The 19,998-nt window shown below is 42.3% G+C and overlaps 1 protein-coding gene across 1 annotated transcript; it reads right to left on the bottom strand.

Moving 5' to 3' along the window:
- Positions 1-15,574: 15,574 nt before the first annotated feature.
- Positions 15,575-16,419, bottom strand: LOC136538515 (probable WRKY transcription factor 60). Its single transcript, XM_066530476.1, has 3 exons — positions 16,282-16,419; positions 16,042-16,191; positions 15,575-15,803 (listed from the first exon to the last, which is right to left on the bottom strand). Exons 1-3 carry the CDS (start codon positions 16,308-16,310, stop codon positions 15,575-15,577), a joined length of 408 nt encoding a protein of 135 aa, XP_066386573.1. The 5' UTR covers positions 16,311-16,419.
- Positions 16,420-19,998: the final 3,579 nt, after the last annotated feature.

The following is a 19,998-nucleotide window of genomic DNA, read 5'->3' as shown; positions in this document are numbered from 1 at the left end:
GGAAGTAAAAAAAGCCTTAAGCTTCTCAAAGTGCAAGGTTTGGTGAGCAAAATCGAGGAGCAACGACAGTGCTGGGTGCTGATGGCAAGCAGCCGCACGCCACGCACCCACGACGCTGCTCATGGCATTTCATCGAACAGATTGAGTCACTACGACTTGTTGTCCCGGGCGCCGGCGGTAACGGCCTTTAGTCCCGGTTACCGCACCGGGACAACGATTCCGAGACTAAAGGTGGAACCTTCAGTCCCGGGTCATCGAGCCAGGACTCAAGAGGGACCTTTAGTCCCGGTTGGTGTTACCAACCGGGACTAAAGGCCCTCCAGCTGAGCAAACGTGGCCGCACCCTTTAGTCCCGGTTGGTAACCCCAACCGGGACTAAAGGTTCTTTTTTTTGTTTAATTTGTTTTCAGTTCAGTTACACATATTTGTTTAATATATAATATGTTTTTATGTACGTATTCTACGCTGCTAATATAAATACAGGCACGCATATAATTACATCTAATTCTCATCTCGAGCATTATTATATTCGAATAAAGTATGAAACTATATATATTATAGATATATATGTATATATACAACACTTTTATAATCTTGTTCTCGAAAATAACGATATCAATAAACATTTAATTTACATCATTAGTTCCTTAGGATCAAAGTAGAACTCGCCGTTGGGATTTAGCACTTTTTCTAGAAGATATCCTGCTATTGACTCTTGAACTGCTTTCAGATGGTCTTTTTGCATGACCCTTCGTTTCAACCATTTAGTCTTGCATTTGAAATAAAAGGAAAAGTATTAATACATATATATATATATATTCATTTAAAAATAAATAAAAATTGATATATACGTACTCTGAGGACATCTTCAGGAGTTCTTCTTATGTATGCAGTGATAAATTCACAAACGTAGTATCCACATAAGTTATTACCTGATTCCTGGCGCAAACATCACTGTACGAGAAGAAGATTATTCTCATCATCTCACACGTAAATTGAAGTACGATATAGTAATTAAACACGTGGGGAAGTATATATAGTACAACTTACTGGTATTTCAACTACATTAAGTGGTGCCTTGCAATCCTTGCGGTGTTGCTGAATAAACTCTTTCCAAACCCTATGCGACCAATAATGTACGATCGTTAATAAATTATGGCAAAGTCTATTCAATAATAGTTGTGCGCGAGAGATCGAAATTACCCCTGGATAATGTCTATCATATCTTGGTATACTGCTCGCTCTTTTCTTAATGAGTCCAAGATTACTAACTGACTTGAGTTTAACTCAATGACAATGAGTATCCAGTGAAACATGCATTGGTTTATACACACACGTACATGCATATAAGTTGTATTGATATTACATAAAATATGTAGACTACATTATTATTAACACTTACTCAAAGTTGTATGGGAAAAGTATTGTTATCTTGTCGTGCTGCTTCACGAAGAACTTCATGATATTCGTCTGTGCTTCAGATACCCAGTGCTCCTTGACAATAATATCGGTTTTGAATACAATATAAGGATCAATGAAGCCAACACTGGTGTCTTGTATTCTTTGGAGCTCTGACATCTGGAATCTGTATATAAATATAAGTTACATATGAGGATAATTATATACACATACGCATGGAAGTGAGTTTATTAAATAAAAGTAAGAATCACTTACAAACAAAAGGAGCTAATGATTGATTTGTCCAGAGCGTCCAAGTGGTATAGTTGATGCAATTCTTCGAAACTAATATGTAAGATGTCATCGCCACGGAAGTAATGATGGTCTCTAAATCTGACAAAGATCCACTGCTCACCCCTGCCACACGCCTGCATGTACCACTTGTTGAGCAAGTACATTTACGTACCCAATTCATTCAGAGCCGCAGGGTTGTATAGACTTTTGCCAAATTTATAAGTCTTCCAGGTATCAACTTCCAGGTTCTGGATTGGAGCTTTGCCCGTCACTTGATCCAAGGTTAAACCAGTTTGTTCAAAAAAATCATTAAGGTCTTGAACCGACACTTCTCCAGAGTTGTCTGGTCGATAGACTTCTATGTTGGAACCATATTAATTAGCAACAACAAGATTTTGCATTGGTTGCTTCTGTTGTCCGAGCTGTGGGACATCCTTCCCTGATGCTATTTTCCTTTTCTTATGTGCATCATGTGACTTCACAAGGGAGCGGTCATAGTCTGATAGTGGCGGTGGCTTACGAACTTCAAGCATCTTTTTCTTGTGAGCTTCGACCTTCTGCCTCAGCTGATCTCGTGGTATGTAAAAGTACGACTTCTCCTTAAGCTTCGCTTGTCTCTGCTTTTGGATATCTATAAAAAAATCTTCACTTTTTTGCCTTCTTCAGCTGCTATTTGCTCATCAGTCTTTTCAGGAAGTATTTCTTGAGAAATAACTCTTTTTTTGGGTCTTCTTTGTCGCCGAGACCTTAGACGTCTTTGTAGTGCGTCACTGTGGAGGTGGTGGGGGCGGTGTTGGAGACCGGCGTGGAGGCGATGAGGCCGGTGTTGGAGTCCGGTGTGGAGGCGTTGGAGATCGTTGTGGAGGCGGTGGGGCCGGTGTAGGAGTTGGAGATCGTTGTGGAGGCGATGGGGCCGGTGTAGGAGTTGGAGATCGCCGTGGGGATGAAGTCGTCTCGCCCCCCGCGACGCTGTGATGAGATGGGGAATGAATGATTGGGCTAGGCTGGGGGGAGACCCTGCTACAAAAATAAGTTGTGGGTCAATTATTTTTGAAGCCAATATAAAATTAATGGAAAAATAATATTTCATTCACTATCATTCGTACCTAGGGTGAGGTAGGGGAAGCGGTGGCGCCCCAGGAATGATGATGAAGCGTTTGCGCCATTGAATAAATGTCTTCTCTGCTTCTCCTAGTATCTTCTCCCCATCACCGCCTTCAATGTCAAGAGGAACATTGCTGTAACCTTTGAGCACTCTATCGACCGAGACGCTAGCATATCCAGGTTGAATAACTGACCCATGGATTCTTGGTGTCTTCGTTCGGTCTATTGGAGATACAACCCCGACAACCACCATGATTGATGCATTATTACCATCTAGAATGTGCAGCTCACATGTTGTTAGAGGCTCGGTAATGTCATCAACAGGGAAGCGCAACCCAGCATCACCTTGAATAACTGGCAGCTTCGTGGAAGCACAACTGCTTTTCATCTGACCAACGGGGCTAATGGTGACTCCCGATGTTGATTGCGATTGCATTTGACTCATTGCTAGCTGCACTTGCCTCTTGATCTCCTCCTGCATTCTTGCCTCAAGAGATTTTTCTTGTTCACGTGATTCAAGCAATGCTTGTCGTGACTCATTAACAAATTGCTCCAATACACTAATTCGGTCTGCCTCCTCATCCTTCTTTCTCTGGCGGCTTCTATAGGTATCCCTGTCTGCTGGGAATGCTTGTAGCCACGGAACCGCCCCATAGCCTCTTGTTCGACCACCGTGTTCGAGATTCTCTAGGGCATATGTTAATTTATCCTTTTCTCTGTTGGGCTTGAAAACACCACTATTATCTTCTTCCCTAGCACGAGCTAGTCTCTGTGTTGCTCTCTCAATTTTTTGGCCAAAAATTAGCTTGCCAGTGTCTGGGTCTAGGCTTCCCCCATGAGCGTAGAACCAATTCTTCGCGCGTTGAGGCCAGTTCTTCTCTATTGTTTCAGGTATGATTCCCTTGGCAGTAATCTCTGCTTATAGGTTCTGCCACTTGGGAATAGCACTCCTATAACCACCTGATCCCATGCGATGATGGTATTGCTTCTGTCGGGCATTCTGCTGATTCCTCATCACACGTTCCTCACTCTCTTGAGATGTCTTGTATTGTACGAAGTCATCCCAATGGGACTCCAACTTGACAAACGCCTTAGCATTGAAATTCGGCGTTTCATTCTTCAAAATAAACTTTTTATACAATGTCTTCTTCCAACTCTAGAACAATATTGCCATCTTCTTCATTGTCCAATCCCTCACTAGCTCCTTCAAAGCATCATCTGCTTGTAATGTGAAATGCTGAGTGATATCTCTCCAAGCTAGGTTCTTGTCACGATCAGATACAAAACTAACATTAGGAGCAGATATCTTCTGCTTCCATTCATGAGCACTAACTGGGATCCTATCCCTTACAATGAACCCACATTGATTGACATATGTCTGAGCATGTGGTCCCAATGGTTTGCCGGTGTCGGTGTCGAATTCTGATATTATGAAACGGCCCTCTAATGGCTTTTTTGGCCCTCGGACTTTCCTACTCTTGCCGGTGGTTGATGTAGATCTAGAGACCGGCTACATGAGTAGAAACACAACGATTAACAACAAATATACGTACGCATGCATCTATAAGAGATGATAGATAATCGAATATACCTCGCCAGTATTTTCTTGCGCGACAATTTGTTGATCTTCAACCACCGGCATATTCAGGATATCCTCATAATCAGCAAAGTACTGACTCGTGTCATCTACATCCACATTGGTGCCGGCGTTGATAATATTCGCCATTATGTCATCATTCAAGTTATCATCCGGAGCAGCCATTTGTATCTTCAAGATAACACATAGATAGAATTACTATGGCACATAACATAAGTACATGTGATAACACATATAGAATTACTAAATCCAATTAAATATAATAACACATAATATTTCATAAGGATAAACAATAATAAGGTATAGGCTTTGCAATCGAATAAAAAACACTTTCGATCCAAAAAACATGGAAATAAGTACATGTATATATACATATAGAATGATACAATTTTCTCTCTCTCAACACATAGAATAAGTGCATATGTATATATCTCTAGATATGCATGTGATAACACATAGAATGTCTCTCTAGATACAATTTTCTCTCTCTCTCTCAACACATGGAAATAATTAAGTACATGTATATATACACATAGAAATAATTAAGTATATATATATATATGTATACATATAGAATCTCTAGATAGAATTAATTACTAAATCTAATTAAACCTAACATATATACATAGATAGAATTACTAAATCAAAATTAAATCTAACACATATAGAGAGAGAGATAGAATAATAATTACTAAATATATCAAAAACTATAATAAAAACTATCTAAATAAAGTACTAATTAAATTTTAATACATTTAAATCTAATTAACATATATCAAAAACTATCTAAAAACTAAGAATAAACTACTAATTAAATTTTAATACATTTTAATCTAACATATATATCAAACACTACCTAAAAAAGCTATCTAAAAAAACTATCTAAAAAGTATCTAAAAAACTATCTAAAACAGGCTATGGATGGCCATGCATGGCGGCTGGGCATGCTGGCCGGCCACAGGGCCGAGCAGAGCCACGCGAGGACGACGTACGGCGGAGAATCGATGGCCGCCGAGCGGGGCTCGACGACGACAGCGGCGCGGGCGCGACAGAGACGACGAGATCGAGGCCGGGCGGGGGTAGACGACGACGGCGGCGCGGGCGCGGCAGAGACGACGAGATCGACGTTGTAGATCGAAAAGTAGAAGATGAACCAGTCGATATATATAGGCCGGGACCCTTTAGTCCCGGCTTATAACACCAACCGGGACTAAAGATCCTTTAGTCCCGGCTGGTAAGCCGAACTGGGACTAAAGGTCCAACCCTTACCAGCCGGGACTAAAGGATCTTTAGTCCCGGTTGGTGTTACAAGCCGGGACTAAAGGTATTTTTGGGCGGGCAATTCCGCCCATCCTTTAGTCCCGGTTCCTGGCCTGGGTCGGGACTGAAGGCCTAAAATTTTTGCAGCCCGCCAAAATGTTGTTTTTTCATTAAGGATTGTAGATCTTGATGAGCTGCTCAAATGAGACACTAAATGATCTCAGATGAAAAATCTCTTAATACCAAGTTTGATCATCTCAGCAAGATCTACAATTGTTACATAGCTCATTTTCCCATTTGAGAAAGTTTTATCAAACACTAGTCACAAATTCTTGAATCTCATATAGACTTTCTAAAACTATGTCACACACTTGTGAAATTTGAACTACATTTTATTCAAACTTTCTCAAATGAAAAAATGGCCTATATAAGGATTGTATATCTTGATGAGCTAAACAAACTTGGTATTCAAAACTTTTCAATTGGAGACAATCTAGGGTTCCGAAAACTAGTTTGTAGGCATCGAAATTTAAAAATCACAAATTTGAACCGTCCAAACTATCTTAAATGGAAAGTTGACCAAAACAACAATTGTAGATCTCGATGATTTTAACAAACTTGGTATTCAAAACTTTTAAATTTGAAGTCATTTAGAGTTCAGAATACTAGAGTCAAAGTGTTGTTTTTTCATTTGACCAAATTTGACTTGGTCAAACTTGCTCAAATGAGACACTAAATGACCTCAGATGAAAAATCTCTGAATACCAAGTTTGACCATCTCAGCAAAATCTACAATTGTTACATAGCTCATTTTTCCATTTGAGAAAATTTTATCAAACACTAGTCACAAATTCTTGATTCTCATATAGACTTTCTAAAACTATATCACACACTTGTGAAATTTAAACTACATTTTATTCAAACTTTCTCAAATAAAAAATGGCCTATATAAGGATTGTATATCTTGATGAGCTGAACAAACTTGGTATTCAAAACATTTCAATTGGAGACAATCTAGGGTTCCGAAAACTAGTTTGTAGGCGTCGAAATTTAAAAATCACAAATTTGAACCGTCCAAACTATCTCAAATGGAAAGTTAACTAAAACAACAATTGTAGATCTTGATGATTTTAACAAACTTGGTATTCAAAACTTTTCAATTTGAAGTCATTTAGAGTTCAGAATACTAGAGTCAAAGTGTTGTTTTTTTATTTGACCAAATTTGACTTGGTCAAACTTGCTCAAATGAGACACTAAATGACCTCAGATGAAAAATCTCTTAATACCAAGTTTGATCATCTCAGCAAGATCTACAATTGTTACATAGCTCATTTTCCCATTTGAGAAAGTTTTATCAAACACTAGTCACAAATTCTTGATTCTCATATAGACTTTCTAAAACTATGTCACACACTTGTGAAATTTGAACTACATTTTGTTCAAACTTTCTCAAATGAAAAAATGGCCTATATAAGGATTGTATATCTTGATGAGCTGAACAAACTTGGTATTCAAAACTTTTCAATTGGAGACAATCTAGGATTTGCATCGTTGTATCATGCGGGCACAACAGTGAATCTTTTCTTGACGTATGACCCTTGGTTATGATCTTGTCGTAACCATGGAGTGTCTTCATCATTTAACATGATGCTTGGATCTTTCTTCACTATGAAGGGTGGAATTCGGACATTTCTTTCATAATCTTCTGACATGTCTGGCTTGTCTTCAATTCCCACTATATTTATTTTCCCAGAAAGAACTATGTGGCGCTTTGGCTCATTGATCATTGAGTTGATGTCTTCATTTTTTTCCTCTCTTTGATTTTGTAGACATGTCTTTCACATAGAACATCTGACTCACATCGGCAGCAAGGACGAATGGTTCGTCTTTGTACCCAATATTGTTGAGGTCCATTGTTGTCATTCCATACTCTTTGTCGACTGTTATCCCTCCTCCGGTCAGCTTCACCCATTGGCACCGAAACAAAGGGACTTTAAAATTAGGTGCGTAGTCTAGTTCCCATATATCTTCTATGCGGCCATAATATGTTTGTATATTCCCATTTGGATCTGTGCCATCTATGCGAACACCACTATTTTGATTGGTGCTCCTTTTATCTTGGGCAACTGTGTAAAATGTATTCCCATTTATCTCATACCCTTGGTACGTGAGGATATGCCATGATGGTTGCCTAGCCAACAAATACAGTTGCTCATCAATATTGTCATCGCCTTGACATTCTTTTCGCAACCAACCACTAAAACTTTCCATATGCTGACGCCTAATCCAAGCTTCAGTCTTCCCTGGAAACTTGGATCGTAAGAACTCCTTATGTATCTCGATGTACGGATGCACCAATGACGAGTTCTGAAGAACTGTGTAGTGTGCCTTTATTGAAATAATCGTCTTCCATGCCAATATATGTTTTCTTCCCTAAAGTTCCTTTACCACTGAGTCTCCCCTCGTGTCGCGATTCGGGAACGCCAATCGAGGCAAGGTCAGGAATAAAGTCAACACAAAACTCAATGACCTCCTCTGTTCCATAGCCCTAGGCAATGCTTCCTTCAGGCTTAGAACGGACTTTCACATATTTCTTCAAGACTCCCATAAACCTCTCGAAGGGGAACATGTTATGTAAGAACACAGGTCCAAGAATACTAATCTCCTTCACCAAATGAACTAGGAGGTGTGTCATGATATTAAAGAAGGATGGAGGGAACACCAACTCAAAGCTGATAAGACATTGAACCACATCATTCTATAGAGTAGCTAGTTCCACTGGATTGATTGCCTTCTGAGAAATTGCATTGAGGAATACACATAGCTTTACGGTGGCTAGACGTACATGTGGAGGTAGAATTCCTCTTAAAGCAACTGGAAGCAATTGCGTCATAAGCACGTGGCAGTCGTGGGACTTTAAGTTTAGGAATTTCTTCTCTGGCACATTTATTATACCCTTTATATTGGAGGAGAATCCCGATGGGACCTTGATGCTGCTTAGACATTCGAACATGCTGTCCCTCTCTTCTTTGCTAAGCGTGTAGCTAGCAGGACTTAAGTAATGATGTCCATCATCTGTCTTCTCTAGATGAAGGTTGTCTCGTTCTTTCATGCCCTACAAGTCCTGGTGTGCTTCAAGTGAATCCTTTGGCTTCCTGTACACACCCATGAATCCTAACAGGTTCACACAAAGATTCTTTGTCAGGTGCATCACGTTGATTGCGTTGCGGACCTCTAGGACTTGCCAATAGGGTAGCTCCCAAAAGATAGACTTCTTCTTCCTTATGGGTGCGTGTCCCTTAGCATCTTTGGGAAAAGATTCGCTGCCTTGTCCCTTTCCAAATACTACTTTCACATCCTTGACCATTGCGAGTACATCTTCTCCGGTTCGGTTATGAGGCTTCTTTCGGTGGTCTGGCTTACCTTTAAAATGCTTACCTTTCTTTCTTACTTGGTGATTCAAAGGAAGGAATCGACGATGGCCAAGGTACATGACCTTTCGACATCTTTTCAAATATATACTATCAAGGTCATCAAAATAATGTGTGTATGCATTATATCCTTTGTTTGTCTGACCTGAAAGATTACTTAAAGCAGGCCAATCATTGATTGTTACGAACAACATTGCTCGTAGGTCAAAGTGTTCTTGTTTGTACTCATCCCAGACACGTACACCTGGTTTGTTCCATAAAACTAGAAGTTCTTCAACTAATGGCTTCAGATAGACATCAATGTCGTTGCCAGGTTGCCTCGGACCTTGGATGAGGATCGACATCATAATGAACTTCCGCTTCATGCATAACCATGGAGGAAGGTTGTAGATACATAGAGTAACTAGCCAAGTGCTATGACTAGTGCTCTGCTCCCCAAAAGGATTCATACCATGTGTACTTAAGGCGAACCTTAAGTTTCTAGCCTCATTTGCAAACTCTGGAAATTCCCTGTCTATCACTCTCCACTGGGACCCATCAGCTGGGTGTCTCAGCATATTGTCTACCTTACGGTCTTCTTTATGCTACCGCAACAACTTTGCATGGTCTTTATTTCTGAACAAACGTTTTAAGCGTGGTATTATAGGAGCATACCACATAACCTTGGCAGGGATTTTCTTTCTAGGACGTTGTTCACCCTCGACGTCACCAGGATCATCGCGCCTGATCTTATACCGCGCTGCTTTATATACCGGGCATTCATCCAAATTCTCATATTCATTGCCATGGTAGAGGATGCAGTCATTAGGACATGCATGTATCTTCTGGATTTTTAATCCCAAAGGGCAGACAACCTTTTTTGCTTCGTACGTAGTGGTGGGCAATTCATTTGGCTTCAGAAGCATCTTCTTTATGAGGTTCAATAAATCCTAAATGCCTTGTCGGATACACCATTCTTTGCCTTCCACTGTAGCAATTCCAATGTTGTACCCAGCTTTTTTTGCCCCTCTTCGGCCGTCGGGTATAACAACTTCCTATGATCCTCAAGCATGCGCTCGAACTTAACTTTCTCTTTTTCACTTTCGCATTCTTGTTGTGCATCACGAATGGCATCGCCAAGAGCATCACCGAGATCATCTTCTGCCGCTACCTCTTCTTCATCTCTCCCCATTGTAGTATCATCAAAGGCACCATACTGAGCAATAATGTCATCAATGTCTAAATCTTCTCCTTCACCTTCTTCCATCATGACCCCGCTTTCTCCATGCTTAGTCCAACATATATAGTTTCACATGAAATCTGACTTAAGCAAATGTGAATGAAGACTCATTGAGCTTGAATATTCCTTTAAATTCTTACATATTGCACATGGACAGCACATGAAACCATCCCGCTTATTTGCCTCGGCCACACCTAAGAAATAGTGCACGCCCTCAATAAAGTCTTGGGAGCGGCGATCGGCATTGTACATCCAATGGCGTGACATAATCTGCATTACACGACAAATTATGAAAACCTTGAACATAATTAAGTATTTTATTACACAACATAGATGACACACACACGGTTGATTAATTAACTAAGCCTGGCTACAACGTAAGCAATCCCAACTACCACTAAACAAACTAAAACTACAATGCACTTCAGTAACATAATTATTTCATGATCGTACGCAACTAAAACAGACAAATCATTCTTCTGTTGAATATCAATAAGCTTCTCCTGCTGGCTCACTGCCTCATCATCGGCAGCCGCTACCTCAAGCGCACCCAAATTCTACACGTATGTAGCATAATCTTCCTCCCAATACCAACCATCGCATTCATTGCCCTCCCACTGAAATTAAAGCCAAAAAATATTTAGTCAAAAATATTCAAGAAAAGCAGGTCAATTAGCCATAATAATAAAATGCGTAAGAAACTCACATCACGATCCGGGCACTTGTAGAAAACACGACCCTTGTTGGTCCCTGTCTCTTGACTCGGTACTCCATCACAATCTTCTGCTTACACTTGCAGCAGATAATGAGAGGAAGTTCTGGCCTCAGTCGTTTCGCAACCGAACGAGAGGCCGAGGATCCGGTACCAGTTGTCATCTACTTTCTATACTTATTTTTGCAAACTAGTGTAAATTTCACATTTTCTAAAATGATATATTTAAACAAAACTAGTATGGATTTCACATGTTTCAATAAATAACCATCCGTACTAGTTGACCTTGCTTACGTGATCATCTCGGCGAGCATTTCTCCATCGGACGGCACCGTACTTGGCCAAGAAAGAGCTCCGATTCTATGAGGAAGGCAACATGGTCTTCCACGACCGTTGCCGCTCTCCCTCGTAGAATCAAAGCTCCTCCTTGACGTCCGTTACCGCTCGGCAGAGAACATGCTCGCCGAGCTGAACACAGTCCGTAAGTTCAACTAGTACGGATTTTCTACAATTTTCTAACTATTTTCTAAGTTTTTCATTTCATGGAAAAATTAATTCTAAAAAATAAAAGGCATGATTTCTAAGTATTTCATTTCATGGAAAAAATAATTCTAAGTGACCTGCTCGATATCGACGAGCTCGCGGGCGTTTAGGTTGCCGAGGATAGTAACATTTGTAGATGACATTTATAGGTCTGAAGTTATCAAATATCCATCAAATTATAGCTCAAAAACATGTTTCAATAAATAACCATCTGTACTAGTTGACCTTACTTACGTGATCATCTCGGCGATCATTTCTCCACCGGACGGCACCGTACTTGGCCAAGGAAGAACTCCGATTCTACGAGAAAGGGAACACGGTCTTCCACGACCGTTGCCGCTCTCCCTCGTAGAATCAAAGCTCCTCCTTGACGTCCGTTACCGCTCGGCAGAGAACATGTTGACCGAGCTGAACACGGTCCGCAAGTTCAACTAGTACGGATTTTCTACAATTTTCTAACTATTTTATAAGTTTTTCATTTCATGAAAAAATTAATTCTAAGATCACGTAAGCCGCCGGGGACGAGGATGGCGCGTGCTCCAGCGAGGACGAGCGAGGCGTGATTTTGATGAACTAATTTAACTTTTGTTTATCCAAACATATATGCAAATCATCATGTGATTTTGAGCTAAAAATGACATATAAAATCATAATAAAGTCCAACATATAAAGTTACACATACATCTACATCGCAAAATGAGACAAGCTACTGATAAAACATAAGAGGATTAAGTTTGTTACCTCCAAAATCGAAGAGCAACACCAATGAAGGGGGAGAGAGCAAGAACAACAGCAAGCTGAAGAACAGAGGCAGTGAGTTTAAATAGAATGGTTCGGGCTCGGGGAGGAAAAAATGAGCTGGATTATAGGCCGGAATAATTAGTCTCGGTTAGAGGGCCAAACCAGGACTAAAGATTAATCTTTATTCCCGGGGCATCACCTAAACCGGGACTAAAAGATTTAGTCCCGGCTGGTATTACCAACCGGGACTAAAGGTAAACCTTTAGTCCCGGTTGGTAATACCAGCCGGGACTAAAAATTTCTGCCCCGCGGACGACCGTTGGGTAGGGACCTTTAGTCCTGGGGCCCAAAAAAAATACTGAGGCTAATGCCAAATTAGGACATCGTTCTAAAATCTATTCTCTAGTAGTGCGTTCGCAGCACAGCCGAAGTCGAATTTGGCCCAGGACATCCCAGTCACGGTCCGTGATGCAGGCGGTTTCAGCGCATCAGAGTTTTAAATTTTGATCGAAGACCGTAACGGACTATTAAAAAACCTTGATTTACTTGGTCTGAGAGAGGAAGAGAGAGCAGGGAGATGAAGGCACCTAGACCGATGTCATCGCTCAAGATTTGGTGAGAGGTGGCTGCGCTCGAGGTGGTTGTCGCACCGAGGCCACCCCACCGAGTCCGGCCACACTTGGTCGCTGGCACCGGGTAAACTGCGCTCAAGTCTGCTCCGCCAAGTCAGGGTGCTTGAGGCCGCTGCGTCAGGGTGCCCGAGGCCGCCGAGCTCGACCACTTGCGTGGATCATGCCAGGGCCCAGGCTGCCATGCTTGGCCACCCATGTCGTGGTCGGTCACCCTCCTTGGGAGAGAGGGGGAGGACTAAAAAAAGAGAGGGAGGGAGACGAGACAGAGGCTTTGTGTGAGAGAGATAAAGGTTGGTGGGCCAATCGATCCATATCCTTGCACGGACACAAGTTACGGTGCGACACATGGGTGTGTGGGCCTCATTTGTCAGCCACTCTCAAGAAGCACACGCAAATTAAATAGAGAGAGGCACATGTTTTCACCAACAACTTGTTGTACAAACTATCAGTAAAAATGGATCTGATTTCCACCGACGGCTTGTATGATGAAACCACTAGTGAAAATGGATCCATTTTTCATCGAGGGTCGTATAACAAACCGTTAGTGAAAATCATCACCAACAATTTTAATAAAAACCGACTGTAAATATCGTTGGCAAAAACTATTTTTGCTGTATACTGCAGTGAACAAGGGAACACATGGGAACTCATACGTCTGCAGAACTGTGGAAAGTGAAAGTCCGGTGAAATTGTCCCGGAGAATGATTGACCGCCGATCCGGGCCGGCCCATGTCGGCAAGCATGACGACAGGACAGCAACACAGACGACTGAGGACCTCGCAGGTGCGATGACGAGTGAGGGACTGCCCCAACGCAGGGAACAATTGCGTGAACCCGCCCTGTTTTTGCACGGTGAATCCGTGGCGGCAAAAAACACGCCCACAACGACTAGTCCGACCGTCGCCGGGAAACGAAACTTCCATGGCGCAGCACTCGATCTTGTCACTTCTGCAGCGGCATGCATGCAGGAGCAGAGACGACCGGCTGTGCACTTGGGCTCCCTGCCTGCCACCGATCCAGATCGGCGAGATGCATGCATCATCGGATCGGAGCTGGCAGCAACGCAGAAGCAGCTCCGATCCGACGACGTTCGGAGTAGGCAGGGAAGCACCAGCAGTCCAGCACCAACGGCCGAGAGGCATATCTATCAAATCGAGGACGTCGTCCACGGACGCGGACGACCACGTGCACGGCCGCGCGACGACTGCCTGTACATGTTGAGAAACAGACACGGACCACGGAGCCAATACCAGGACTTGGTACGTCGTCTGAGATGTGACGACCCTGATAGGAATGTTACTAATTTCACTCGCTTTCTCGGGCCCTTATCTCTTCGCTCATCTAGTGCTTCTACTATTCATTCATCACGCAAAAGCGAGAGGCGACTCCGTTTCCACTGCGACAAAATGGAACGACCGGCCGCAATTCGTTGGCGCTGGCCCTGCCCCTGCCCCTGCCCCTCCGCCAACGTCTCACCACTTTGGGCAGACAGATTTTGTTTTGCCCTTGGCTGTTTGGTTTTTCCCACCAGCAGTGACACCACAGCATGCACGGAGCCAAATTAGGTGTCACCTGCATATATTATGTTCATTTATTTACAACCTTATATACTAAATTTAGAGTTGGTTTTTTCCACGCCTTCACCATAATGATATTCAACAAATATATATGTTTCTTATGCGTGGTTGCCCATGACATAATGTTTATTTTCTTGTTTAGGTTGGTCTTGGGAGTTGGAAAAACTTCTATGTGGCATCTTGTGGTTGTCCATGACACCTTCACAATTTTCTTCTCTATGCTTTAGTTAGTTTCTCTGGAAGTGCTGCCAAATTCTTAGAGAAACTTCGAGAAACTTTTTATATCCTTTCTAATTTATAGGAATTATAGATTATATGGTAAAATAATGCACTTCCAGCCTTTTTAATTGGATGTTTAAATATATGCATCATTTATTCTGGATTTCTCGCTAACAAAAAATAGAGAGCGATGATGGTTTTGTAGAATGCATACAATATATAGAAAAATTGTTCGAGGGTACAAAGATATAGAAAGTAATTTTTATTCAAATGACTCTCCAAATCTCTAAATGATGATTTAGATAATAATTTTTTAGAAAAAAAAATGGAGATGCTATTATACTCATATGTTTTCCGAGGAACAATATAATGAGGTTACATAAACGTGGCTTCTAGTTTCTTAAGTGAAGATGCTGTAATATTTATATAATAACACTGCGATGCACGACATACGTGATCGATACAGTAGCTCTACTAGTAGGAGTAGAATATATATATATATATATATATATATATATATATATATATATATATATATATATATATATATATATATAAGTACACTACGTGTACATCTGCTTTGACACCAATGATTAATCCCCAGCACTGCGAACCACCAGGTTCGTTCGCTCTTCGCTGCACCGGTGCAAGGCGTCAATCGGAGGGCACCCACCGTACCGCCACAGGGACTCGCCGGCGCCATGCGATGCGCGGCGACGGCGAGCGAGCGACGTCGATAGATCTCTTAAACTCGGAGCTAGCTAGTCAATGCGCGGGCCGGGAACCCGCGCGCCGAAGTACTGAGCGCCCAGCTCGTAATGGTTAAAGCCGCCGCTGACCCGGCCGGTCACTGCGACCGGGCCCCGCCGAAGTACTGCGCGGCCAGCTCGTATCTGTTGGAGTCGGAGGCGCCGCCGCCCTGCAGCTGTCCGCCGGGAGGAGCCGCCGCCGCCGCCGGGGCGCCGTGCTGGTGCGCGCCCTCGTAGACGATGCGGAGGTCGCCGCTGGGGTCCCACGGGTGCCACTCCACCTTCTTCTTGGCGCCGCATAGCTTGTGCCGGCACCGGAAGTAGCTCCTTCATGCATGCATGAACCGTTCAACTCGCGTTATATAATAAGATTAGCCAGGGCTGATGAGTATATTTATATATATGATAACCTAAAATCAGCGCTAAGGCCGGTATGCCTTGCATGCTCTATAACTTCAGTTTCAACTTTCAAGAAGGTCACTGATGAAAGCCAGGCATGCATAACACAAGATGCGCAGTTTGTGACGGTGGTAGATCTAGAGAGTTAACTGCTCGTGATAAATACCTGTTTTTTTGGATGCTTTTGATGAACTTCTGCCCGTACTTCCTCCATTCATACCCGTCCTCGGGCATCACTAGCTGCTGGCTGCTGGCTGCCGCCATTACCGCCTCCGGAGCCGGTGCCGCCTCTTCGTTTCTTTCTTCTCCTGTGCCTCTGCATGCAGGGATCGGAGGAATGACGATCTTGTGATTCCTGCTTCCAAAATTGAGCGAGCGAGCGAGAGAGAGAGAGAGATGTGCATACATTGCGGTGGCCTGTGGGCTTGACGCCATGAATGTTGGGGTGATCACCGTACGTTGTCCTCCACTGATCCCAAGCGTTATCACACGAGCTCAACAATGAAAGAAACGTCGAGAAGCTGGTGATCACACACGAGAGAAGAGCAAGACTGCAAGAGAGAAGGAGAGAGTCCTAACGATCCAACGTATTTGGGTGGTACTTTACTTATATGATCCAAGCTCTTTGAGTACGTAGTATATTTAGTTTGTCAAGCTAGGTTTAGTGAAATGCATGGAAGCTTCTGAGATGCAACAACGTTAACGTCTTCAAGCACTCGAGCTCAGTAGCTTACTGCTCACCGCGGTGCTCGCTGCACGGTATTCGCTGTTCGATTCCAAGCTGCATTATTGGTTGGTAATTTTTGTGTGCTGACGACCTGTGTGTGTGCGTGTATATATATAATATATCCAATATATAGACACGTGTGGTTTCACCTACATTTTATTTGCACAAGGGTCCATACGAACTCAAGTACGAGTTGCCCTCTCAATTGGTCACAAACATATCTGTAATTGATGATCTGCCCAATCTCTCGAAGGCAGGAAATGGACAAGCTCCTGGTCAAACTTTTAAAGCATTGATGATCAATGTCTTTAAGATCATACAAATTTATATGACCCGATTTATTAGTTCTCTTCAAAATAATTTTCATAAGGTTACAGCTTCAAATTCTATATATATTGTAACAAAAAATAGTAGTATGGTCAAGTATCTGGTCCTACGGGAACTATTCCATTAATAAACAATAATAAAAAGAAATTACTAAAATCATTGTATTCTACTAAATTATGTCCTTAGATACGTACGTTATTAGAATATAGAATCATTATAATCTTTATAATAATAAATTTATTACTATATTCTTTTACTAACCGGCGGAGAGTTCAAACCTTGAGTGAACCACTTAGCAAATTTATAAATCAAATCTATAAATGAATAGTTCGAATATCCATGTGGAACTTTTGAATAAGTTTAAACAACACTGACACATTTTAACGCAAATTCGTTCTTAGAGGAATAGAGTTGTTAATATGTTGGAGTAGCTTCGGTTTGCTACTCCATGAGAGTGCACGGTCTACTTGCTTCTCCAAGAGTTTTTTAAACCCACTTTCAAAATCATTATTTGGACAGTTATTTGAATAAATTGCTCTCTATATATTTTCATCCTCCGACAACTTCTCTATATCTTATGCGTACTCTAGAGAGCTAACTCCACTCTCCATCTTTATTAGCTAGCGAGAAATTTGGAATAGAGGATGCCAATATATCTAGAGATTCATTAAACAAGCTGTTGGAGGGGGTTTTTTTCTTCTACAAAATCTCTATTCCTATCAATAAGGAAAGATATAAAGAGACTCTTGCAGTTTCTCTTAGGGCACCCGCGATGGTATAAGCCAGTTACAAGCTCTAAGTGAACCTGTCCAATAATGCTAGCTTTTAGCAATGACTCATAGTATAATTAGACCCACATAACACTCTCACATGATCTTGGAACATGGGTATGAGCCTAGCTCTTGATTAAGAGTTACAGTAGCTTTTCTCTCTCTTCTACTAAAATATATAAAAAAAAGTGTCCTTAAATCTCCTTATAAAGTAGAAATTTAAATCTCCTTATAAAGTAGAAATTTTCATCAGATAAGTTAAGTCTCCTTAAAAACTAGAAACTTTCAACGTCAAATCTGCATGTAGGGCCACCGTATATTATTCTACCTCTAGCCTTCTTCTTACTTCTCTAATGTGTTTTTCTCCTCCCAACAAGTGTAACCTCTTGCACCTACTTCACCCTCCTCACCTCTCAAATGATTCTATTATTGGATCCACAATAGCTCCCTAAGTCCCTATTAGAGTGCACGGTTAGAATTAGACCCAATCAGATCTACCAACCGAACAACACGAAAGAATAAACATCATTGAAGAAAATATGTGAGTGAAATGGCACCAAGGCATAATGTTTTTTAACAAGTCCAACCATGTGCCTACATCAATACATCATTGGGGCATGACTACGTGCGCTTCTCCCTATAAACTACTAGCATCATATCTCGTGCGCTCCAGCGACCTCGCCGTCTCCAAATTAAACCAGTCACTCATACAACAGGGATTGCCTCATAATTATGGCTGCCTAGAATACAGAGTTCAACTCAAATTCTATCCTAACTCCTAATAGCGGTACCAAACTGTACATATAGTTGACACATATCTAATAACACCCCATTATTACCTTGCGCCATATGACTGAGTTATCTCCCGGTCCCCATCCTCCATGCATGCCAGCCATCTTCCACCACTGCACATAACCCCTGGTTTATTTCCCTACCCACCGATGCTGGGCCAACCTTTCTCCTCTAGCCCTCACTAGCCAAGGCAAAAATCCAAGCCTCAAATTCTCACCAAACCGAAGTAAGGGTCACCAATGCTAAACCGGGATCTCATCTTATTAGATGGATGTCGATCATCGGCGTCGAAGAAGATGGAGAATATTATGGAAACGAAAATTCAGGTGTCACGAGAAGGAAGATACACATGAATGTCATATTAACTTTTCCAAAAAGAAATTCTATTGACAGTACGTAGAAGACAAACTGTTTATGTCACTGTTAAAAACGTGCATGAAAAGAGAGAACTGTCAATTCATCACCCTCCGCAGAGTCAATCCAGCCGTGAATCACGTGGCGGTGGGGGGGGGGGGGGGGGGGGGGGGGGGGGGGGGGGGGGTGCATCTAGTTAGGATATATTTTTCATACTAGTCGCCGATTCCCTCCCTCAGGCCGTCGTATCTGGCCTCCTGCTCAAGGGCCAATGGAATGGGGAGACGACTAGTATCACCTTGCATACCACGTTAGCTTACGTGTCTTTTGTGATAGCTTTAAGAAAAAAAATCTAAAGAAAAAATGGAAGCAGCAGCAATCCTGCCGAGGCTGTGGCCGTTCTATCATATCAGAGCTAGATGCCTAGATGCGGGCACGTGTACGTAATCTGCTGGCTCACAGAATCCATTCCATGGCCCTGTTCGATTTACTAAAAAGTTATAAAAAATTGTGGCTAAAAATATTGTTCGCTGTTTTATTGTGAGAAAAAAATATTGTTTATTCGCTGAAATAGTACGTAAAACAAATGAATAGAACCCATGTCGGCACGTATGAGGACCACGTACGGCAGCATCACAGCACGAGATTTGCGCGCTGACCGAATCTGCAGCGGACACGCAAATTCGTCTTCTTTTTTGCCGAGTCCGGATCCAAAGACACAACTAACCATTCCCAAAAGGTGCTCGCCTGTTGCTTTCAGCTCAAAGACTTTGGGTCATCGCCGGCCGGCGTGCAGAGGCCGATCGAGAGGGACCATGAACACAGAACACGAGACTCCATTGTTTTCCTGTCACTCCGGCGGCGGCGAGAAGAGAATCCGCTGGACCTGGACCTGGAGGCGGCAAAACGCGGAAGGAAGCAGGCAGCTGCCCTGTCCGCGGCTGGAAGGGCAGGGCAGCACGTACTGTAGGTCCACGACGACGACGATTGATTGCCTTCGACCGCTGGGAGAATTGAATGAAAGGCCTACACACACGACTACTACGGCTTTTTACCCGGGTCAATTTTTTTTCTTCAAATTACACAAGTATAGACGTGGACGCAACACGTATGCACACTCACCCCTATAAATACACGTACGCAAACCCTATCC

Source organism: Miscanthus floridulus, chromosome 2, assembly GCF_019320115.1.
Source record: "Miscanthus floridulus cultivar M001 chromosome 2, ASM1932011v1, whole genome shotgun sequence".
NCBI lineage: Eukaryota > Viridiplantae > Streptophyta > Magnoliopsida > Poales > Poaceae > Miscanthus > Miscanthus floridulus.
This window is presented reverse-complemented; position numbering and strand designations above follow the sequence as displayed.